Source organism: Anastrepha obliqua, chromosome 2, assembly GCF_027943255.1.
Source record: "Anastrepha obliqua isolate idAnaObli1 chromosome 2, idAnaObli1_1.0, whole genome shotgun sequence".
NCBI classification, from domain to species: Eukaryota; Metazoa; Arthropoda; class Insecta; order Diptera; family Tephritidae; genus Anastrepha; species Anastrepha obliqua.
In genome coordinates, this window is record NC_072893.1 from 93,017,986 (window position 1) to 93,044,254 (window position 26,269).

General features: G+C 34.2%; 1 protein-coding gene across 1 annotated transcript in view; it reads right to left on the reverse strand.

Moving 5' to 3' along the window:
- LOC129239259 (neurogenic locus Notch protein) overlaps window positions 1-16,154 on the reverse strand; it is a 210,705-nt gene extending 194,551 nt beyond the window's left edge. The window contains exon 1 of the mRNA XM_054874627.1: window positions 14,519-16,154. Coding sequence (XP_054730602.1) covers window positions 14,519-14,627 — 109 coding nt within the window. The 5' untranslated portion in view covers window positions 14,628-16,154. The remainder of the gene's footprint in view (window positions 1-14,518) is intronic.
- Between the last annotated feature and the right edge of the window lie 10,115 nt (window positions 16,155-26,269).

Below are 26,269 nucleotides of genomic sequence, written 5' to 3' on the forward strand. Positions count from 1 at the left end.
AAGAGAGCGTGTGTGGGTTGCAAAACTTGGGCAATTGACAAACTTCAATTAAAAATTAACAAAAAAAAAGAAAAAAAAAATAAATAATTGAAAAAGTTGAAGGGAAGTGTCAGCCGAGTGCAGAATTCTCATTCAAATTTACAACGGAAGGACTAGTAATATTTAATAGCGAGCAGCAAAAATAAAAAAAAATAAAACAAACAAAAAATTAAATAAAAATATAAACAAAAACTAAATAAAAAATTAAGAATGAAGAATAAAAAAAGAAAAATGAATTAAAAGTAATCAAAACTATTATAAAATATAATAAGCTAAAGAGAAACTAGAAATAAAAACACTAATCATAAAAATATAAATATTAGGAATTAAAAAAATAATATAAAAAAATATGGAAATGAAATACAGATTAAAAAATTATAAATAAAAATTGAAAAAAGACACATTTTTTGTATTGGAAAAAAGAGAAACCAAAACTACAATATTAAAATGTATTATAAAATAAAGTGAAACAAGAAATTAAAATTAAAAATTGAGAATAAAAAAAAAGAAAAATTAATTAAAAAGAAACCAAAACTATTTGAAAATTTAAAAAGCTAAAGAGAAACTAGAAATAAAAAACTAATCATACAGATATTTTTATATTAAGAATTAAAACAATAATATAAGAAATATGGAAATGAAATAAAAATTTAAAAATTAGAAATAAATAAAATTTGAAATAAAAACTAGAAAACAAATTTTTTGTATTTAAAAGAAAAGAAAACTAAGCTATTGGAAAATATTATAAAATAAAGTTAATATATTAATTAAAAATATGTAAAATATTAAATATTAACATTAACATATTAATTAAAATATTAATATTTAATATTAAAAAAGAAGAATAAAAAAACAGAAAAATGAGTTAAAGAAAAGCTTAACTATTAGAAAATATAATAAGCTAAAAAGGAACTAAAAACTAAAAAAGAAAAATAAAAAAATAAAGAATTAAAAAAAAAAATTAAAAAAAAAAGATATGAAATAAAAATTTAAAAATTAGAAATACAAATTAAAAACAAAACAAACATTTATTAAAAAGAAACCAAAATTAATAGAAAATATAATAAAATAAAGTGAAACTAGAAATGAAAATAATTAAATCAAAATAAAAAAGTGAAATAAACCAAACTACAATAAAATCAAAGCCTTTGAAATGGTGAGTAGAAACGAATTAAAAAGGCGTCACTTGGACGTCAAATCTTTCCCGTTTATTCTCTTTACAGTGCTTAACTATGTAGGTAAAAAAAGTATTCTATAATAATTAAAAAAATATATATTTTTTTTAATTTCAAGTCCTTTTTGTAAATGTCTCAAGAGCTTCCCTTTAAATCGAGATTAATTGTAAACGTTTTTGTAGCAATGACACTCAATTTTGTGAATACAAGATTTTCATTGACGCAATCACGGAAATACTGTGGGTTCTACGTCACCGAATACACAAGGATTTAAATAAGGTAATTTTAACAAGATTATCGAAAACTTATGGAACAAAAATCCCATTGAAAAAGCTAAAAGCTATAATTTATTGTTTCTATTGTTGACCTTAAAACGAATAATTTTAGAAGAGCACAATTCAGGAAGATGTGAAGTGATGTCGTATAATCCCTTCCTATTTGTTTAGCAAACTAGTAATCAGATATGGCATGCTGAAAAAAAGTAGATCATTGTCCAACTCTTTTAGACAGCTTACGCTCTTCATTCGTGGTATATTCAGCTAATAGAGCATCCCAAAGGTTGTAATTTAAGGTCTTCCACGCATTTACTCCTCTTGAAGTGGTTCTTTCGGACTAAATTAGAATAAATTGTTTGCCTAATTTCAATAAATGGAATACATTCAGCCTTATCACTGAGTCTAGTTACAAATACAACGATTACGAATTATTTGTTATCATTAAATCCAAGGGAACTCAAAAAAAGTGCTGCTAAACTCAAAAGCGCAATTTTTATGTTGCGATACCAGCTGGCACGAAGTAACAAAAGTTAGCTTAAAATTATTTTTTTAGTGTTATTTTGCAATTATTTTCTTTTTCTTGCGAATAAAATGAATTACATTGGCAGTGTCGCAAAAATGTTTGGATGAATAAAAGTATCCAAATTGAAGAGTTCTTAAATGCAGCGGGAAACATTGAGAGATGCCTTAAAACTCTTGGAAATGGATGACACTTTGTAAGGAAAATTCTTAGTTGCTAAAATATATAATTTTACAAGTTTTAAATACTGTTTTTTTTTTGCAAAATTTCTATTAAACAGATCAGCTCCCAAAAACTGTCTATCTCCTCTTTTTGCCACATTGGCAGCGGATTGATGACGCGCTATTAAAATTTTTGACCTCAAAAATCACACTCGAGCCAATTTCTCTAAAACAAATTTTTATTAAATTTAATAGTCAACCAAAACACGCCGTAGCTACTTTTTTGAAAAATTTTCGAAAGGCGTCACGAATCTCTGAGTACCAAACTATGAATTCTGGATGTGCGAAGTGGAGCTTCGAGCTCAGTTACGTCTCTTTCGTAGAATCTATTAAAATCATGCTACGATGTATTCCGCGATAAGGCTGATTACACCACGTGGCTCAAAATGAATTATCCAAATATGTTTTTGAATAACTTTTTTTACGAAATGAAAAAATGCTTTTGAGTGAAGGAAATCTTTATTTCGATCTTTATGCGCTGCATTGCTTCTCTGTTTGTATATTGCAGCTGTCCACTTTGCAAGTGCCAATTCTGATTGACGTACGACGCAATTTGCACAAATTATAAATCTTCCGACAAGGTGATTAAATTTATGCTTCATGTGCACAGTGGGCATCAAACCCAGAACCAGTCCAATAATGTGAACGCACAAATCACTCCTCTACAGTGGTCACAGTATTGTTGTACCTTATCATAATGGCATAATTTAAAAGGAGGCGTGTCGCATACATACATGCACACACATAGCTATAGAAATTGTACTTTTGCGATTATGTCTTTGGCCTTCCATGATTTTTGGTGGCACATCTGCAATGCAAGCAGAAGCAATTCTGACGAAAAGCAAAAATTATTCACGCTCTGTGATAAAGCAACAACAACATCATCACAGCATTTGACCAGTTGCTACAGACCATTTCAACTGTCTGCGATGCATTTTCGCAGAGATATTTGTGGAACAAAGAATCTCTTGTGCGATGGTCTGTTAGACGGAAATCAGCAAGTGAAGTGACAGTTGGTAAATGTTAGTTGAATGTTAGAGGCTTAGAGCAGACGTCCACGGTAGGCAAATATTTGAAAAGTGGATTAAGCGGTACGAGGCAAAAACAAAAAAAAAAAAAACTAGGCATAAGCAAACACTGAAAAAATGAGGCACCAATCAAAGGAATTAAAACGAAAATAGAAATGTCAGGAAATATGTGTTTGCATAAAAGTATGAGTACAAAAGTGCTTACAAGAGGCATTTACACATAAATAAATACGTGTGTGTTGATATGTATCGATACATGTGAGTAAACAAAATATATGTACCATCAAGAAAACAGAATAAGCGTGACTATTTGCACACACTATCGCCGGGTATTCATCATCACTCGCCAAAGCCAAAGAGTGCTGTTCTGGACGAAACAATGACGGCTATTGAATGCTCAGTAGTAGCAACGTTTGGCGATTGAGTGCTGAAGGCTGAAAAACTGATGACTGACGGCTGCCGAACGATGACAAACCGACGGTGGGCTTTGGCGCAGGCGTGATGGCGATCCTGTGCTTGGCGCACGATCCGGCACATGTACACACAGCCCCACATGCATACATACAACGTAATTTTTGGGGAGCAGTGAATGGCCGATTGTATATGTACTTGAATAAATGAATGGAAAAGTAAATAAACACTAATGAAAGCATTAATGCAGTAACAAAAACAAGCAGAAGGCATTTTAAATATATATGTATGTATGTATGTATGTATAAGTATATTCTGCGACTCCTTACTTTTCAAGCGATGTCAGCAAACTTTGGCCAACGATGACTGATAAGTATTTGTTGGAAAAATGCAAATTATTGACATATGATTAGGGGCGGACGGACAGAGCGTGCCGATGCAGTTAAAAGAAATTAGCGACAACAACCAATGCTGAAGCATGAAATGTACATATTTCAATAGAAATTAAATAACCAACATTTTTCGTAAATATCTAAGTGCAAATGAGGAATAAAAAATAAATAAAAAATTAAATGAAAAATATACAAGGAGATCTAATATAACACAAAGCAAGTCGAATTCTCAGGAAATCGACACAAGTTTATATGCATGCGGATGTCAATCCCGTGATTTCGGTATTATTAGCCAACAGTACCGGAATTTTCGTGGAATTAAAAGAAACAACAAACATAGATGCATATGCACATATCCATTAAACCGCGCCGAAAAAAATATCGCCATGCACCACTGTGTTTGAAGTATTTTTACAAGGTAATTTTGAAAAACAATGATTTTTTTGCACTTTTTAAATTTTTTTAAAATCTTCGTCAAGATATATGACTTTGTCTAGGGAGGACAATTTTCTTTGTTGCAAAATTCATTGACTTCAAGTCCCCTTCTAGTACTTACCAACCAAATCAGTGTTCCTACCACCCTAACGTACTACCTTAATGCCAGTAAATTATTAAAGCTAAGGAAATTTTTCGATTCGAAGACAATTAAGATGTTTTTAAAGCCTTTTTTGTATTTTTCCCGTGACAAAAACATCGATATTTCATATTCTAAGATGCGACAGTAAACGGTGAAATATGACAAAAAATGAAAAAAAGGCGATCCCTACATTCGACAATCAAGTTTTTTTTTAATACTTCCGCTGGAATAATTAAAATACTTTCACAGCGAAAGTTTAATGATTTTTACTGTCATTGGGTTGGTACGTTAGGATGGTAAAAACTGAGAACAGGTGAGTAAGTAGATACCAGTACGGGATACTTGAGGGCAATGAACTTGGGAGCAAACAAAAGAAAAGTGGTTTTGTTTCGACACAAAAACTTCGATCATATTGTAAATGCCGAAAAATGTAAAAAAAGAGCCCTACATTTTTTTCGAAATTACTTTGGACTCAGGGGTGTACGACGAACTTTTTTCCTCGTAAGGTATCCTACAATCTGAAACAGACAAAAACCCTTATAAGTCTTTCGAAACACGAACTAAGGCACATAATATCTCTTATCACCGGGCACTCACGCACGTCGGCTCGGAGTTCCTCAAAACGACCTGTGCATATACTGCGAGGACGAAGATGAGGAAGTATCGAGCAGGCATTTGCTGTGCAGTTGTCCCGGCCTAGCCAGAAGTCGACTCGCTCTTCTAGGCTCTCCAACAATTGACAATCTTTCAGTACTCTCGGACCTGAAAATCGAATCTCTCATTAAATTCTCGAAACGAATTAATATCTTGGACCAAAATCTATAGTAAAAATCTCGGTTAGGTGGGAAAATCATATAACATAATGAGCTCTAGAGCAACACAACGGACCCAACTTGCGGTTTATGTAGCACTCCAATGCGGGGTCACCCTTAAACCAACCAACCAATCAACCCACCAAGGTATGTGTGCCTGTGTTGTAAATTAAAAATTACACTGACTTACTTCATTTTTTGTTTTAACCACAAATACGTGCATTAGTTTACTTTGTTGCAATTTCTTCGAGTTAAGTGATTGCAAAATAAAAAATTTCTAAATCTCGGGATCACGGGATTATAATTACAATTGTTGATTATAATATCGAGATCCCGAAAATACCACCATTGTAAAAATCGGAAAAATATGCATCGCTAATATGCATACATATGTAAATACAAAACATGATGGACGTTGGTACCCTACAACATGGCTTACAAAAGCGGGCTGAGCAAATATTTAAGAGCATTTTTTCATATTTATATGTTTGTGTGTGTTTTCGTTATTATTATTGCCATTGTTGAGTACTTAGTGAGTTTCTTGTTAAATTTCCTGTCTACGAGCGGCAACCAGGCCTAAGCAAGCTGAGTCAGTCAAGCCAAGTTAAGAATGGCGGCGTCTAAAGCGAATGGCTTGGAGGTAAGATAACAGAGTTTATGGTATAAGTAGAAGGGCGGCAGTGGGGCGCACAACTACATAGGTATTTATTCTAATGCTGTTGTCTCTTTTATTTATACGTACGTGGGACAGTGGAATGACAGTTTGAAAATAGTTAATTATAATACATAGAAAACGCCGCAAAGTATTTGCTGTAGACAAAAATGAAAACAAAATCAGGCAGGCGCACTTTTACACTACTCAGCATATGCCCTTGTATTTATTGCACTTGTTGGTGTGTTTCACAGGTACGCACATACTGTATATTTGCCTACATTAGAGTCGGCCAAGAAACTAGTAAGCCAATTGACAAGCAAGCAAGAGTCTTACTGTCTTTGCGCATGCGCATTGGAACGTTAGCGCATAGCGATAGATAACGCATACTCTTGTGTGGCTGAGCGATGTCGATTTCCGTGTTACGTTTGCCTCACACATTAAATGTATTTTTATAGGGTACTCCAGTATTATTAAAAAAAAGCAATAAAATCTAACTAAACTCAAATACTTTCCATTATTTATGGCACACAATTTCACTGTCTCAGCAATAACGCCATCAAGGCATTTTTAATAGTGTCTATTTTACGAATGTCCCGTAAGTTTTTAAATTATTTGTGGACCGTCCGCTTAAATCGATCCTTGATAATACCTCTCAAGAGAATGCAATGAGCTGAAACCGCAAATACGAGGAGGTCGATTGACACTACCAAGACGTTTAAATAGATAATTACCGAACATAGTTCCAAAAAGATCAATTACCTGATGGTCATCTATGACAGGTTGCACCATCAAAACCAAAGATCGCCCAGTTTTAAGTTCTCAATTTTTGTTTACAATAAGTCGGGGGACATGCCTTTGAAACTGAAATGTCATTCCGCACCACTCCAAGATCCGCCCCAAACTGTCACTTCTGGCTTCTCAACTATCTCGTGCGGCTTGTTCGATCCCCAGATGCCGAATTCGTGTTTGCTCACGTAACCGCCGAGATGATAAGACGCTCACTTCAAAACTTATTTTCAATAAATGCAGACTTTGAGCACATCACTCACTTAGCAAATAAGTTTGTAATAATTTTCAACGTCGTACTGTGACTCATTTCACTACGCAAAAGTGTAAACTGCTCGAATACAAGATTTTGAGCAGTAGAAACCTACCACTGTGAAAATAACCATACGACTAAAAAATATATTATAATTTCAACTTAAAATAAATGACGGACAATAATAAAATACAACTTAATACTCATTCTTGGACTGCCCTGTACTTTGATGTGGCATTCAGAGAGTGCGTCAGTTCGCTGCGGTGCCTAACGCCGATGCAGAACGACCAACTGAATGACCGATGTGTGTGTGCCCTAAATTGAGATGGTTAGAAGTTGGGCTTTAATTTTTCTCAACTTGTCGCTTTTATTAGCGTTTATTTTGTATGCCAGTGTGTGCGCATGTGTGAGTACGAGCGTGACACAGTGCAACTTGAAGCTGGTCGGTGATTTTTAGGCATTAATGCTTATTATTTTGATATTCTCTGGTACTTTCTAAATCATTATGACGTGGTCAAAAATAGACAGTAATTAATATAAGCTAAAAAATTAAATGAAGTTAAGCAAAACCAACTTTCAAACTCTACTGGCCTCTGCCTCTTTGGCTAAAGCCATTTACGTGTTTCATACTTAAATGTTTATTAGTTGCTTTGTCTTCCTTATTCACATGCCTTATCCTCATTTTCCGCCTTATGCAGGTATTTGTATAGAAACTCTTAACCCTCTACGACCAGTAGAAGCAGGCCGCAAGGCACTACCTGCGAGTACCCGACGGTAAAATATGTACCCGAAGCCGGAGACGAACAGGTGAGATGAGCAAAATATCTGGACTCTAGGTATTTAAATATTTATACAAACCAACGACGCTTTTGCTTATAGTTAAATATATTTTAAATACAATATTTGATTCGGTTAGATAAGATGCGATGTGCTGCTCGGGCGAAGATTTGCTCAGACCTGTGCTTACAAGTTTTTAAACCATTCCGATTTTTTGGCGAACCTAATGAGTCACAACATGTCTAAATTGCCCAGTGAAAGTGACCTCCTCAGAAATGTAGAGCGTATTCTTCAAAGTGCAGAGCATGAATTATCCCTCATTCTACTGCGTTTTAAGAATTCGTTATGTGGTGCTGTGAAGTTGTCGACCATGTGGCCAGTAGTCCAGTACCCAGTCAGTTTTCCCATGTGAAGCCGTAGATTCAAGACTTTCGGCGAACTCAGTGTTCTTCGTGCATCGAGCAACGACGAACGTGAACGTTGTAGATTATCCAGATTATTTAGTCCATCTTGTTGTTGTTGTAGCAGCATAAACATTCCCCATATTTACATACGGGGAATGCTGCTGGAGTGACAGTCCTTGGCCGGTTATAAATCCGGGTCGTTTCGGTAACGTAGAACCGACTGTCGTGGAAACGATAAATCCGGGTCGTTTCGGTAACGTAGAACCGACTGTCGTGGAAACGGTCAGTTGCCCTAACTTTCCCCTCAACATGTGAGAGCGGGAATATGAAATATACATATATATATACTGCACTTCCTATCAATATTTTTGATATTTATTTATTATAGCCCATAATAATGATAATCCTCCAGTTTATATTCTCATTTAATATTTGGAATTTTCCTACGTATAAGTAAATAAACTGTGTATGGGTGTTCGATATTTGGGTAAAGGTTTGGATAAATATTCTCACATAATTGGCGCCTCTAAACTTAATGGCATCCTCGGTTTTGCCGTTTAAAAACCACCTTACATCAATTGAGTTCCAATCTTGACGATTTTCAGAATTAGCTGAGGTTATATTAAAAAAGACTAGTGCAAAATTTCGGCACAAGAACTTTGAGATTTAGCAAATTTGTTAAGTAAAACATAAAAAATTAAAAAAAAATTGCGGAAAGCATGCAACAAAATGTATTGGAACGTTTAAACTTTAAGTAGTTTTCGATTTAAAAATTTATGTGGTAAGTTGGTTCCGTCCACAAGAGACATTTTCAAATACCGTTATCTGGAAAACTGGCGCTAATTTTACAAAACGGAGAGCACCATTGAATTTAGAAGGCCGCAATTAAGTAGGACCAACTATCAAAACTTTTGTCCAAAAGAAAGTTTAAAATCGCAGTACAGCGATATTTGACTCAAATAGCGATAAGAAATCTTTAGTTTATCAATTTCACTTGCCAAATTTCGTAGGGGTTTTTTGTTTTAATTTATTTTCTCACTTTCTTCAAGTGCTTGAAATCAAAAATGCACCCTGCTATATACGAAAAATATTTGCACACAGATTACGCTTTGCTCCGAGCCGCTTAAATTATTTAAATCTATAATAAATATTGGAGCATTCCTTGGGAAATTTTGTGTGGGAAACTTTTTAAGCAGCTACATAAACATGCGTTTTTATTAATTTATCAATATTTGAAGTGATACAAACTTAAACAATTTTAAAGAAATAAATAAATAAAATAAAAAATTTAATAATCCCTCCATTTAAGGAAGAAGGAAGCTAAATTTCATATGTTGATAATACTCGTACATGAAATTTTGCTACACCACGAAGAGCGCGCACTAAAATACTAAATAGCATAATTATAAAGTTATTAAAGTTACTTAATTACTATAAAATTACACTTTACCATAGTAATTGGCAACCTCGAATGCCATAAATTTTAAAATAATCGGTTAAAATGTTATTGATTTGATAGAATTCCTGAAATGAGTGTTGGTTAATTCGAAATACGAAAAAATATTAAAAAATAAAAGAAAAGTAATTTGTAGACTGTAAGAGTCTTTAGTCTCATAGTGGACCATAGGACAGCTCTTAGTATTTAGACAGAATAGTATAAGAAAACTGCTAAATAATAATAATTAAAAAAAGTTTTCCAAACACAAAATTAGTTTTAAAACTACCAGCATTATAAAATTAACAAAAAAATATTATGAGAGTTACGTAAAATGAAGGATGTAGTAATTGAATTTACAAATTGATGTTCGATATAAAATTCAACGAGAATTAGAAGAGAAGAAATAGTTTAAAATAAAAATTAAATATACTAGAAAATCTATACAAACGTTTTTAAAAATCAAATCCTCTCAAACATTTGATGGAAATGCGACAATGCGAACTCCCGAGGAAGTGAAGTTCGGAAAGCGAATTCAGCGGCGAAACGAATTTTACGGTAGCTTACTTGCAAAACAAAAATAACAAAATAGTTTTTTTTTTATTAATACTTTTATTTGCAATCTATTCTAAGAACAATAAGCAAATTATATAACATTGTGGTTATTTGACATGTATTATTGATCTCCAGTGAAAACAATAATAATATACTCATATGTAATACATATATTTATACCAAGTTAAGGCTATACATGTGATAACGTTATATGAATATGTTGTAAACTTATTAATAAATAGTGATTAGGTACGAAATGGGAGATCTAAAACATGTTGTCTTCTCAGTCTTATTATTTCATTGATTTCATCTAAGAGAGTTATTGCAAGCGGATTTTCATGATAGCTGATCCTTTGCAAATATGCTGTACTGAATCTTTTAATCTCAGTTTTTATGAAAGGAATATGTAAGTCTGAATGACTGGCTTTATTGGTAATGAACCAGGGTGCACTCGTTATCAATCGAAGGGTTTTCGACTGATATCTTTGTAAGATTTCTATATTAGAATTAGAGGCTGTTCCCCAAAGTTGTACGCCATATGTCCATACTGGCTTCAATAAGGCTTTGTATAATGATAATTTGGTTTCAAGGTAAAGTGGTGACTTAGGTCCAAGTAACCAATAAAGTTTTCTTGTTTTAATTTTTAATTGGTTAGCTTTAGCTTGTATATGACACTTCCATGTTAATCGCTTGTCTAGGTGTAAGCCTAAATATTTTACACTGTTACATTTAAGAATAATGTTTCCATTGATCTGCAAGTCAGGACAGTCATTTCGCCGTAGTGTAAATAAAACATGTACAGATTTGTTGGTATTAACTTTAATCGTCCAGCAGTCTAACCAGACCTGCAAGTAATTCAATGCAATTTGTACTAGTGAGGTAGATTCGGTTGGAGAATAACTTGATGCAAGAAAAGCGGTATCATCAGCATATGTTGCAATAAGTATATTTTCAGTTACTGGCATATCTGATGTGAAAATAGTATAAAGAACTGGACCGAGTACGCTTCCTTGAGGTATCCCAGCTTTGATGTATGCAATGCTAGATGTTTCTTCTTCACTTTCACGTAAAATGATCTTTCAGTAAGATACGATTTTAGAATTAAATATATCTGTGAGGGGAAAATTTTTTTCAATTTGTATAAAAGACCATGATGCCAAACTTTGTCAAATGCTTGTTGGATATCCAAAAAGACAGCTGAACAATACTCTTTTCTCTCGAAAGAATCAACAATGAAGTTAACCAATCGGTGGCATTGTGCGTGCAAATAGACATGTAACTTTAACAGATTGAATATATTATTTTCTTTTGTCTGCTTTTAATAAGTAGCATGAAAACTGTTTTCTTTTTTATTTTCGAAGAAGAGCTAATAGTATAGATTTGTTATTATCTTAAAAATCTTAAATGATAAAATTAAATACCGTCAATGTGAAATTCGTTTCGAAACACTGAAAAAGCGCGGTAAATAAATATTTTCAATTATAAGTTCAATATTTTATTTCATTGTATTTGTTTACCCACATAAGTCTATAGTTACAAAAGTCAAGTAAAAGTTATGAATAATAGGAATAAATATTAAGGAATATGAAAAACAAAGAGCAAAATTCAAATGGATGCTTGTAGAGCAGCTATGCTTAGAGCCAATGTATTGAATATGCGAATGCGTTGGGCGAGGAGTATAGTGATACTACGGCAAACAGTATATTGCACAAGTAATGTTACATATCTTATGAGGAAAGCATTAAGACTATATCGATCTATCTATCATTTATATATATTTCATTCGTGTGTAGAAGCTGTTTTCGCTCGCGAACTCAGAGATAGGATGCACCTGGTCTAGAGTCTCCAATAGTGAGTGCAAAATTTAAATAATTAAATCTAACAAGTTTAAGAAGAGACAGAAACAAATTAATAAAGCCATAACCTATTAGTAACCTTCTTTGTTTTATATATTTTTTTAAGAAGCTATAAAGAAAAATGTTAGTTGATGTTATACGAAAAAAAAGACTTTATACGCTATTTTCAAAATTCACTCCAACTATTTTTCAAAATTAATAAAATTTATTCAAGTGTTCAAAATCGTGTGTGCCTTTTTAATTACATTGGATAATTCACTTTATGCAAACAACCCAAGGTATAACTACAATATAATTTATAAATTACAAAATAAGTGTAAATATTGGAAGCTCTCTCCTTGTCCCAAAACCCTACAGAATTTAAAAAACAAATAATAATAATAATAATAATAAATAAATAAATAAAAAATAATAAAACTCAAAAGCTTTAACATTTGATTATATATTTAAAAATATCAAAGTGCAACCAGAGAAACTGCAAGAACATTGATCAATTGGTTAATAGTTGGAACTATGAAACAACTACAAAACAACTATTGACCACTCTAAGGCAGAGTTGGTAAGCTGTCCGCTCATGAGAGAACTAAAATATCGTTGGTGAGGGGAAAAAGCGTCCTGTTTAGGAGGGTTGTCAAAAAGAAAAATTTGAAATATCCATAAGGATTTTCCCGGTTTCGAAAAAACGTGTGCGCTTATGGGAGGAATCCACTTAAGATAGGTGTCCGTTGGGAGAGAGTAACTGTATAGGTGTGTATGTTATGTTATGAAAGAAAGAAGTTTGATTACTAAATAAAGGTTTCAAAAATGGTATTGACAAGAAGTGTTCTCTCTTAAGATAGGTGTCCGTTGGGAGAGAGTAAACAGTATAGGTATGTTATGTTATGAAAGAAAGAAGTTTGATTACTAAGTAAAGGTTTCAAAAATGGTATTGAGAAGGAGTGTTCTCTCGTTAACGAAGTGGTCATACAATGATTTAAATTTCGTCTCGTACATATAAAGTTCAGCTCTGCCCGAATTTAGTCACTTCATAAATTGTTACTCTTAAAATTGTTCATACTATTTTAGAGTTCTTTTAAAATATATGTATTTCTATCAAAAAAAATTTCTTCTAATATAAATTTCATTATTGCCAAGTTTTTAACGCTAGATTTCTTTGTTGCTTTGATTATTTCCTATGTATTTCCTATTTGGGAACTTCGATTGGAGTGTCACAAATATATTTCCCTTATAAATAAAATAAGTTCTCAATAATAAGATGCACGTTAGTAGCCAGTGTGCTAATTAAGTTAGGGTTATATTGTATAAATAATAATAATAATTATAAAGTTTACATAGAGATATTAAATGCATACAATTAACTTCTTTATAATGTTATAGAACAAACAGAAAATTAAAAAGAGTTTTATACATAAAAAAAACTAATTTAGAAAATAAGATCAAAAGATCAACAAATTTGCTAATGAACGAATTCCACAGAACTCAATTAGGATTGATTTTTTGGTAGATACTGAAATTCCTCTGAAATCTCTTAGCAGTAGTTACGCACATATACAAGCACACACAGATACGAGCATTTACCCTCAGATACAGATTTCGTTGCACGTTGAATACACAACTCGGATCACTGTACGAATGTGTGTATGTGGCAAAAGGCAATAGGATCCTGAACGAGTCTCGATCCAGTTTTGCTGCCGTAGACGGAAACAAAATGGCTGGCCGAACGACTGACTAACTAAGTAGCTGGCTGACTGTCTGTCTGGTTGACTGGCTAAATAAATTGTTAAGAGAATAGTGAACTGAGACTGAAGTGAGCGCGAGTGGTTAGTGGTTGAAAAGAAACAAACCGAACGCTGCAGAGAAGTGAGACCAAAACCAGAATAAGCAGGAGCACAAAAAAAAACAACAATCAACGAAAACGGTGACCGCAGCAAATGCGAAGAAAATGCAACGCCTGCGACTATAGAGAGGAAGGTTAAAACGAAGAAAGGTGAAGGAAAGTGAGATATAGGGAGTGAAATATGAAACGAGACAAAATGGTGAAAATGATGATATAGAGAATGTTGGATGATTAAACAAGAAAATGCAATTTTGTTGGTTGGCATAAAGGATCATGTATGGAAAAATCTATTATAAAGTATCTAGAATTAAGAGGCCGTAAGGAGGTGGAACCCAATATTTTTATATATGCATATCTCTATATTGCATTGTAGGTATGACATTTAATAGAGAAAATGAAGTCATTTACAATTAGAAAATATATGGTAGTTCAACCATTTGGAGGTATTTGTGATGCTAATTTTTGGCAGTTATGTGAGGTGTTTATGTATACGAAATATAGTACACTTACCCGCCGCTCTTCCGCTGTCAATAAATCCACAAATCAGCAGCATACTAGCCAGAAATATTATCCACAATATATCCGCTTTGGGGAAAGAGTTGTTGATCAACAGCCACATTTTGAAAATCCAGTTAAACGTGGCTTTAAAGTTGAAAATTGTTTCTAGGTTTTTCCTTTTTATTTCAAAGTTTGCTAGCACCTCTAGAAGAGCTTAGTTGCTCTTAAGCGCATGCGCTAGCGCGTTGGCGTCGCGCTTATGAAGAAAGTAGCTATCCGATGTCGGAAAAATACAATTGGCACCCGTTTTCACGCCGATTATTGTTTGTATTAGGAGGAGTATAGTATGTATGTGACGTGCACACAGGCCACCCTGAAGCGGCTGTTAAAATCTTAAAAATTCCAATTACATACATACACCTATATCAATTTTAAAATAATACACAAATTTGAGAACATAGTTGTTTGTTTGCGATTTTTTTATAGGTGATGTATTTATTTATGTGGTCTGCACTTTTTTTCGGAAATATTTTATATGCACACGCGAGAGTCAAATAAATACGCTTTCGAAGTGTTTAGGGTATAATTTTCGTATAAGCAATTTTGGCCGGCAAATTATTTTTGCCAGCTACTCGGCATTACACATTTCTGTTGATTTTTTTACACTATTTAGAGAGCCGATTTCCTTCGTTTTCATTTTAAAGTTACACACATATATTTTATTGTTGTAATACATATATTTGCTTTTCAATACTATTACTTTCTTGGGATTTCAGCTATTTGCTTTGTTTATCAACTATAAATTTACATAACCTGGTGGATGTTCGACTTGGCCACAGTAAACACTTCCAATATGAATTAATCCAATTTATTATCCGTCTATTTTCAAAAAGGATATCTCAATGGCCCACTAAGTGTACTGTAAAAATTTACACATTCGTTTCCCATGCGATTTTTCACTTTAAATTTGTTGATTTCTCTTAGCTAAGCGATTTTTTTACATCAATTCTCGTTTAATGTTCCTCGTTTTCGTGAATTGCTCGTTGTTGTTTTTTATTTATGCGCGAATTTTCTGTATGAATTGTTTAACAGGATGAATTTGGTTCTAATTAAATTCATACGGGACTGAGCTCTTAACGAGCAAAACGCATATCGCTAGCTTTGGCGACGGAGCTGATGCCTTGGTCATTGGTTCGCGCGATGTAATGGAAGGTTATAAGTTGCAGCTGCATTTCACTCTTTGCAACGAATAAATTGTATTTTATTTAGTGGTTTATTTTCATAAATCGGCTGCTTAACTATATTCTTGCACAGAAATCATTAAATTCACAGCATAATTGGTTGACACCTTCGAAGAAAAAACTACTTTCTTGAGTTCTTATGCACTTCTTCCGCCGGTAGCAACACCAAGCTTTTTCTCATCAAACACTCTTCTGCACAAAAACAACAAGAATACACAAGCACTATTTATGCACCGGTTTTGCATAGTTCAATTGGTTTTTACATCCGAAATTAGCTCTCACTGTTGTTTTAAGTAAAATTTTAATTCAATGAAGTGGTTTTTAGTTTGGAAATTAAATTTTTTTTAAACCGTCGCCATCATCAACATCCGTCCATCCGGTAAACGTAAACCATAAATATTACTCACTTCGCGGCACAAACTCATATGAGCGGCGCGATTAGCAAGCCGAGCTCACAAAGCAATACAAGCTGCGCGCCACCACCAACAAGCAACGAGAGAGCGCACAACACAAATCCAGATGCGGCTGGAGAGAGCGTTGCAGTGAGAGAAATGCTGTAAGAATTGAAAAACGCATAAAGGGGAGCACTACTGAAATGGACACCTGAAATGTGGCTCAGCCAGCACAGAGTTGCTATAGCCAAACGAGACTCGTTTCAAAATGGCTGGCTCTTGAAATCCACATTAAGCTGTGGAATGAGTGTGGAACGATTGGGTGTGCGCGAAAAACACAGGGGGCAGTTAGAAATTTCAAATTTTGTTTTTAAAAAAGTTTTATAAGTACTGCGAGCAATTATTTACCGTGTAGAAAAGTAGATTCTTATATTTAGGGAGAGACGAATAATTTAAGTGAATTTTAGCGACATAAAACACACTTTTTTTCAATATAAAAGCCTTTTATGCATAATCTTTACTTTCTCGTCTATTTCCGTCTGAGAATAATTCTCATGTATGCATGTATATATGTAAATATGTCATAACTTCCGTTTTGATATAAATTTTCTACTGCAGGAACTATTTTTTTTTTCTGAATAAAAATGCTTGGCAAATTATTGATAAAATTCCTTAAAACCCACATAAAATGTTGCAAAATAGTTGAAATATTTTTTATCACACACAAACTGTGGGACTGAGTAATTTTTCACTTTATGCATATGCCATATATAACATATCAGAATAACAAATACTACTTTAACATTTGTGCTCGTGGACTAAGCGATTCCCCTTAAAAAACTTTGAAAATAAATGTATGAATTCAACCGGAAAACGTGATATCACATTTGCGGTTAGATAAACGGGAAATACCAGAAAAAAAATTCTTCAATGATGTTTAGAAAAATTAAAATGCATTCAATCTACCGAGACAGGAAAGAAATCTATTCTTGAACTACTGAAACATATAAAAAAGTAGTAAACATGCATTCTTGAAAAAAATGAAAGATATAAAACTACTCTCTGCATGTTTAGTCGGATTTATATTGAATATTTTGCTTTTTCTAAATCAATAATAATAGCATCATCAACTCATAATTGTTCACAGTGCAAAAAAGATTATTTAGTTCGGCTTCGGTTCAAAATTTCAAATATTGATAGCGGCTACTCACATTTATTATTATATTCGGGTCCCTGTGTTTTGTTTATAGCTTAAAAGATAACTTCAAAATCGACTGAATGCTTATCGCTTACAGCTTATTCAAGCTGGGCTCACATATTTATTTTGACACACAACTTCGAATATTCGTATAAGGTATCGAAACGCTATATGCGTAATATTTGGTTAGCGTTGGCAGCATAGACACAAATTTTATGAAATACAGTAGGTTCTGTTTTTATGCGGTAGATACGTTCCGCAAGCAACAGCATAAAAAAAAAACAGCATAAAAAAAGCTACTAGTTCTATAGTAAAACTATAGATACGTTTCAAATGCTAAAACCGCATAAATCTGAAATAATGTAATAAAATCGCATAAAAAAGGGCACTAGTCCCATATTATTACTATAGATACGTTCCATAGACCGCATGAATCTGAAATAATTAAATAAAATCGCATAAACAAAATATTGTATCTTTGAAAATTATATCTTTATATATCTTCCATACTTGTAGGGTTAGCATTTCTGATGTAATCTGTGATGAGTTTTTGCTTAGCTGGTTTAGAATCTTGTTTATATGTACAATTCCTGATAGGTCGACATGCATTTTGTAATTTAAAAAAAAACCGCACTATTTCAAAACCGCATAAAAAAAAGCCGCATAAAAACAGAACCTACTGTATTTCAAATATGGCAGCGATGATTTGTGAAGGTATTGTCTCAACCAACTTCGTGCTTCACGCATTAGATTTAGTGCTTTTCGAACATTAAAAACCCAAAAAATGGCTTAGTGGCGTAGACTAAATTCAAACTGCATGCAATTCTCATTGATAGTTAAAAGCTTGAAATAAACTGAAAGCTGTGCTAGCACTGAATTTACAAGAATCTACAAATTTAAATACGAGTATACTAAGATGGGTTAAAGTTAAGCCGAATAAAAACTCAGCGGGTCTATATCCATTTGGAAATGTGGCAAATTTGGAAGTTTAAATGTTTGTGAACAGCTGTTGTTCTTACTGGCTTATTCCTACAACTACAAATTAGTAGTGTTGGATGACACAAAAATGTGTAACATTCATGCCTAACTTCTGCGAGTAGACATTCGTCTCCATCACGGATAAATTGAGAGAGGAAAATGCAAGAGCAAGTAAAAATTATCCATAGTGAAGGCATATGACTTTTGACTATGGACTTTTTGTTAACAAATAACTTCATTTTTGTGAGCCCGGCCTTTTGTAAACAACCGCGTCTTACGCCCATTGAAAATTGACAGTTTACATCCAGGTACGACAAAAAAAAGAGGTTGTCTGTAAAGTCGGTTTACTGACGATAGTTTAAGGGGGGAAGCTGGTCTAGAATTTTGAAAAAATCGAAAAATTTTTTTTTGTCTTAAAAGGTGCTTTAGGGTCTTAGAAATAATATACCAAATGAGGGATGCCAGCAAAAATGTCTAAATGCCCAAATTTTTCATTCGACGGCAGTGCCTCGCAGGTATGCCCCGAACGCTACTTACAACTTTAAACGCGTTTTTCTCGAAATCACTTTTTTTAAACTGGCCGAAGACATAACTCGAACAAATCTTTACCGATTCTTACGAAATTTTGACAATACATTCGAAATACCTTTCTCCGGAGACGTACGTAGGATTTTTTATTTATATTACATAGTTTTTTTTTTAATCAACAATTTTATGTCGTTCTTTATAGTGAAAATTGTAACTTTTTGTTCAAACGTGCACCATTTCGCGAAAAAACAAAATATCGAAAAAATCCTACGTACGTCTCTTTCTGTTGTTATATAGAAACTAAAAAAATTTTATTTTTTGATCCAGGACAAAAAATAAGGAGTTTACGTCTTCGGCAATGGACCCACTAGAAAAAAAGGCGCCTTAGGAGAACTGCTGGACAGCGGCCATTTTGAAATTAATTCAGACGAAAAATTTTGTATTTGTACCATGAAAGCTATATTATTAAACCTATTTCACAGATTTTCGATTGATTCCTTTGTTGAGTCAAAATAAATTCATAAAATATGCCCATTTTTTGCGCTCTAGACCAGCTTACCCCCTTAACGTGATAACGTCATAAAAAAATACCGATTGAATGGTTGCATTTTTCAAAAGAAAATTTTAATTTTTTTGTTTGATAGATATTTTGTATGGATATAGAGAATGAGTTAACATTAACATAACATAATATACTTTAACATAACATAACATAACATAACATAACATAACATAACATAACATAACATAACATAACATAACATAACATAACATAACATAACATAACATAACATAACATAACATAACATAACATAACATAACATAACATAACATAACATAACATAACATAACATAACATAACATAACATAACATAACATAACATAACATAACATAACATAACATAACATAACATAACATAACATAACATAACATAACATAACATAACATAACATAACATAACATAACATAACATAACATAACATAACATAACATAACATAACATAACATAACATAACATAACATAACATAACATAACATAACATAACATAACATAACATAACATAACATAACATAACATAACACAACATAACATAACATAACATAACATAACATAACATAACATAACATAACATAACATAACATAACATTACATAACATATCATAAAGCATTCACCAACAGCTTTCATTTGATACCCATATTGTACATACACAACCAAAGGTTACCCGGGTCCACGTTTTGACCTATATCTCGAGCCCTATTTCCAAAATAAAATATAATCCATGTTACTCGTGGATGATGTAGCTTTCGAATGGTGAGAGAATTTTTAAAATCGGTCCAGTAGTTTTTGAGCCTATTCATTACAAACAAACAAAGTTTTCCTCTTGATAATATTAGTATAGACAACATATCTTATAAGGTATATGGTAAATATTACCATACATTTTTTCCTTCATATATAATAAAAAAATTAATAATAATAACATTAAAACAACAGGTATTATTAACAAACTTGGTTTTATTTTAAATTCTTCAAGTGAATCAAATTATTAATAATCAATAAGAAGGCATATGCAAATACAAATACGTGAATTTATATATGTACATATGCGCATATACATACATATATACGCTCACTTAAGTAGGAGAGAGCAAGATGTCGAACGTTGCCGTTCGTTTGCTTTGTTTGCTTTGTCGTTCGTTCCGCGCTTTCGCTTGCAGTTCATTCAATGCAATGAGCAAGGTAACGACACATGAGCAAGGTAACGGCAATGAGCAAGGTAACGACACATTTTTTCGTGCGTGCAGCCTGTTAAATCGAATTATAAGACGTTATCACGTCAAAAGAGGTTGCCTGTAAAGTCGGTTTACTGACGATAGTTTAACGGACAACGTCATAAGAAAATACTGATGGTTGCATTTTTCAAAAGAAAATTTTAATTTTATTTGTTTGATAGATATTTTGTTTGGATATAGAGAAGGAGGTAAATGGAATCGCAATGGAATTGGTCAAGTTACATTTACACAAACGTGAAAAATTACGAAACATTTATCAAATTCATGAAATATGTGTTCAATTTTGATTTCGTATAATCGCTTTTTTCCGCGCATCTATACTGGCATATTTTTTAGTCCTCCCCTTGCTCTCCAAAATGGACCAGATGGAATAGTCCATCGGATTTGCGTCTTGATTTTGATGATTTTTTAACCATTCTTGGTTCACACGAGCTTTATGAGACGGTGCCGAGTCCTGTTGGAACGTCCATGGTCTACCACCGAAATGTTTGCGTGTCCACGGCTCTAAGGCAGCTTCTAAAACATTTTCCCGATAATAAGTCGCATTCACTTTGACACCAGGCTCGATAAAAACGATTGGAGAACCTCCATCAGCGGTCACTGCGGCCCAAACCATTACTTGCGATGGGAAATTGCTTCGAGTGGCCATACGTAGGCTCAAATTCTCGTATGAGCGTTCGGCCAAGTAAACACGATCGTTTTGAGTGTTTATGAACTGCTCAATTGGCAAATTTTTTTCATCAGTAAACACAATGTTAGGAAGTTCGCCACGTTCGTGCAAGCGCAACAACTCCTTTGCTCTTTCGCACCGAACTTTTTTTTGCTGGGCTGAAAGATCGTGTGCTTTTTGGAACTTGTAAGCCTTGACCTTGAGCTTATTTTTCAATATGCGTCGAAAGCTGTTTTGCGATATTTTCAGTTCTTTGGCCATTTTTCTTCCACTTCGACGTGGATTTCGTTCAAGTCGAGCCTTCACTTTTCAAACCATTTCTGACGTTGTTGCGGTTGTTTTTGGTCCACCTCCATAGCGTTTTGCAATGCTACCAGTATCGTTGTAACGTTTTGTAGTGCGATACTCAAACATTTTATTCGCTTTGAGGTGACTGAGCTCACGAACAATCGCTGGTTGTGATTTTCCAGCCAAATATAACGCAATCACACTATTACGTTTGAATTCCATCACAAAAAAAAAAAAAAATCAACAAAGCTGAGCAAATGCTTTTGATGGCTTATAAACAATATATTCAACTGTCATTAGAACCATTTTGACGTTGATGTCATGAGCTGTTTTACAGATACAAGCAGTGTAAAGTTGGTAACACTTCATATCGTTCACCCTGTATTTATAATAATTTTCAGAGTAATTTTTTTTGGGACAATAAAAAAATGTGCAAACAATGCCAGCTGACATGGCTTCTTCTATTTACGCTTGCGCTCTTGATTTGGACTGATGGCTAATTTTGTTATCGAACACAACTCAACGGACAAAACACAGTGTATCATATTCAGTTAAAATTCGTAACTTCCCCTCGAAATGAAATGTTACTTTGCGCTCTCAATTTCCCCTTCCTTGCGAGAGACCACTATAATTTCTTATGTAAATATTTGTTTACTTTTGTGGAGGAGTAATAATTATAATTAAGTTAAATATCCTACAATACAATATGTAAAAACATTTCAAATTCCTTTGGCAAGCATTTGCACGACGATACTGTACGTAAAATACTTATGTAAGTAAAGATGGGCAGGACGAGTAGCACGTAGAAAACCGTGCATATCCGAAATCAACAGAAAAAACACATGGATTTTGCAAACGAATATGTTAACAAGCCTCCAGAATTTTGGAACGTGTTGTATTTTCGGATGAAAGCAAATATTGCATATTTGGCATTAAAGGAAGAAAACTGGTGTGGTGTAAGAGCGGTACTGCGCTCGAAAAAGATATCTTTCACCAACTGTGAAGCATGGCGGGGGAGGTGTGATGGTCTGGGGGTGTATGGCGGCGCAAGCAGTTGGCAAACTGGTTTTTATAGACTCAAGAAATATTTAAAGACTAGCATGGTGCAAAGCATTCAACAGTTGGAGCTTGGTGATGATTTCTGGTTTCAGCATGATAATGATCCCAAGCATTCGGCATATAATGTTAAGCTCTGGTTGCTGTGTAACACAAGTCACCAATTTAAAAAATGTACTTAGGAAAAAATGCAAAGAAATTGTAGAAAAATTTCAGACTAAACATTTCTCATAAAAGTTTAAAATGTTTAAGTTTTTTTTTGTTTTTTTTCTTTTTTTTTTTGTAAATGAGTTTCTTAATATGTTGCTTTCATTTCTTTGTGTACGGATACTTTTTCTGGCAAGTGTACATACATATTTTTTAAGTTTTTCGTAATTTTTTTTAAGTGGCAAAATAAGAGGCAGATCATACAAATTTGTAATATCTGGAGAATCCGATAACCGGTAAAACCAAGTGATATATGAAATTAAATGAGAACCAGCCACAGTAGTTGTTCGTTTGCTTCTCACAATTTTCTCAATAAGGATATGTTATTGTGCACTCATCAATCAGTTTGGTGGTGAGTCTGGTTAGTTCATCTGCTTTCCAGTTTCCCTGGTTTCGCAATGGTCAGGAACCCATGTTACTTTCAGGTGAGACGACTCAGCCATTGTCACGAGAGCTTAGGGATTTCATGTCTACCTTAGAGGCTCCTGAGTGCTTTGTGAGAGATTATATTGCCGCATGGCTATCAGTGAAAATGTAGATATCATATCCAAGTCTTGCATCACACTGCTCCAGGGTCAGGGCCTTTATTATTGCCATAATTTCATTCAGAAAAACACTGAAGTAGTTGGGAAGGCAAAAGCTAAGGAAGGAGATCAAATGCTCAGAATATATATACCTATACATACCTCCGTCAACCCGACCCTCGAGCTTTGAGCCATCGGTGTACGCTGATTTTCTTTACTGTATGCATGCTGGGAGGGTGATAGCTTGTTGGTAATCCTTCCACTGGCATGCGCATTCAGTAATCCCTCTAGGCATCTTAATAAATGTGTGATAGGCTAATCGGCCTAAAGTCCTTCGGCCCATATGTGTGGGGCCCATAAGTATTTTTTACTAGGAAAACCATTAAGTGATATCTAAAAAATCTAGTCTGAGTTGGTCACTTATTAAACTTTTCTTAAATATGATAAATGCAAGTATGAATACTTTTGTTTCTACTCGAAAAACATTTATCTTTATTTAATGGTTCTTTTTATCTATTTCTTATAATTTGTTTAGATAAGTTAATTTTGAGAAATGAGAAAAAAAATCGAAAGCCGTTTTCTTATATATTTCTTAAAATATAAATCGAAAATTTTGATCGTCTAAAGGCTTCTCTAGATATTAGAAGATTTGTATAAATAAAGAAGTATTCGAGATTAATTTTGAATAGAGAAAAAAAAATTGTATTTACCTTCTTCTTCTTTACATCAGCAACAGGTACGCGGCAAATCGGTGCTAGCCAAATCCACCCTATACATCCTTTCGCAGTCTCACTTATGAGCGGAGCTACAAGTGACGTACTTACATATAAAACCATGCTGGAAGCAAAAAGTATTTTTACATATGTATCTATTTTAGGCATTGTTTGTGTCATCACTAATTCTATATATTTGGCATCTCTGTAGATTACTTTTACATTATTTCTTTACTATTCATTGCACATGCGATTTTTCAAACAGTTCATTCTTTTGCCTGGATATGAACATTATCTATGATATGAACTCATTTTATGTGAATGAAAGGACAGTCGTCAAAGTGATCTCAATAAAGTTGATTATCCTGATTTGTCAGTGGTGACAGAACTCAAAAGTGAGATGGACCCAAACCACTTAACAGTAACAGAGTAAAAGGACGTGTTGCACAACTGCAATTAAATACGAGTGGTACGAAAGCAGAATTAATCAGCAGATTGCATGGTGTAGATGCAGAAATGCTGATGCCGATATTGGCTCCATATTTGCCAACGAGTGCAAGTGTAGCACAGGCAACTGAAGCAAGCCAGAAAACGGTTGGGGGCGTCACAAGCATTGCATAATTCGTTTGCATTGCCAGTAGAACGGCACTTTCCACTTACCGCGCAGTACGCTGGTATGTATTCGATGTCGCAGCAGCCAGTTTCATCATATTTAACTTTGGATCAACCGTACGTGACACATATGACGCAGTATACAACAAAGCCATTGCAGATAAGATCAACGCCGACGGAAAGGGTGGCGTCTCCTCATGCGCATACAACACAGCAAACAGTAGGAGCAGCAGACATTGGACCCGAACTGCCGTTAGGATATTCAAATCGATCAGCGCCTTTGTATGATTCAGAAGTTTTGAGAGCCGGTGAGGGATGTTCCTCTACAACGAGAAACATACACACACGTAATCCGAGTGATATAGCAGCGATCTTGCCAATTAGCCTCTGGTGACGCTCCAGCATGCTTGTCCAGCAGGCTTATATGTGTGCGTGTCGGGTGACACTCGTACTTGCTTCGTGTCACACATACTTATTGTCGGCTTTTGCATGATGAAAATCAAAAATTTTAAATATTAGCGTCGAGCGCCCGACACTCACACATATAAGCCTGCTGGACAAGCATGCTGGAGCGGACCAGGGGCTAAATGTTCAACCCTATTGACAATACTTATTCATCAATACAATTCATCGAGAGAGTTGAACAGTTGAGAGTAGTGTATCAGTGGGAAGATACACTTGTAATTTTAGCTGTTCTCAGTAGGCTGGGAGGGGTTACTAAGCGATGGCCTGATGCTCAACCAGCGTTTCGGGAGTGGAATGAAATTGTGGTAGCATTTTTGACGGACTTTCCGAATGTGAGAAATTCGGCGGACACTCACATACGAATATTGAACACGAAAATAAATAAAGGTGAGACATTAGTAGAATTCTATTATAAAATGTTAGCGATAGGCCGTCTGGATAATATCGATGATAGTTCGATAGTCAGGTATATTGTCAATGGATTACCCGATGATAATTTGCGGAAAACATTAAGTGCAATGAAGTTTGCGAAATGCGCCGACTTGCTACAAAGAACCACGACTCAGCAGGCATCGCATGTTTTAGGTGATGTGAATAAAACTTATGCAAATAAAAGTGAAAGTGGACCAATTTGCCACAATTGCAGAGAAAGAGGGCACTTTGCCAGAAATTGTGGGCAGCCCAAAAGAAAAGTTCAGGCAAAGCAGGGAGACCGCGTACATCAGATAGCAAATGAGGAATGTGTTGAAAGTGAGGCATTAATAAATAAAATTGCTGATAAAAATGAGTGCGTAGAATTGTTTAAAGAAATTACAGTCGTAAGTGTACCCGAGCATTGCTGATCGGAGGTGGCGAGTGGAAACTACTTGCGTTACGACCAGACAAATCTGGCCATCCTATAATCTGAAACAGACAAAAACCCTTATAAGTCTTTCGAAACACGAACTAAGGCATATAATATCTCTTATCACCGGCCACTGCCTTTTGGGCACTCACGCACGTCGGCTCGGGGTTCCTCAAAACCTGTGCAGATACTGCGAGGACGAAGATGAGGAAGTATCGAGCAGACATCTGCTGTGCAGTTGTCCCGGCCAG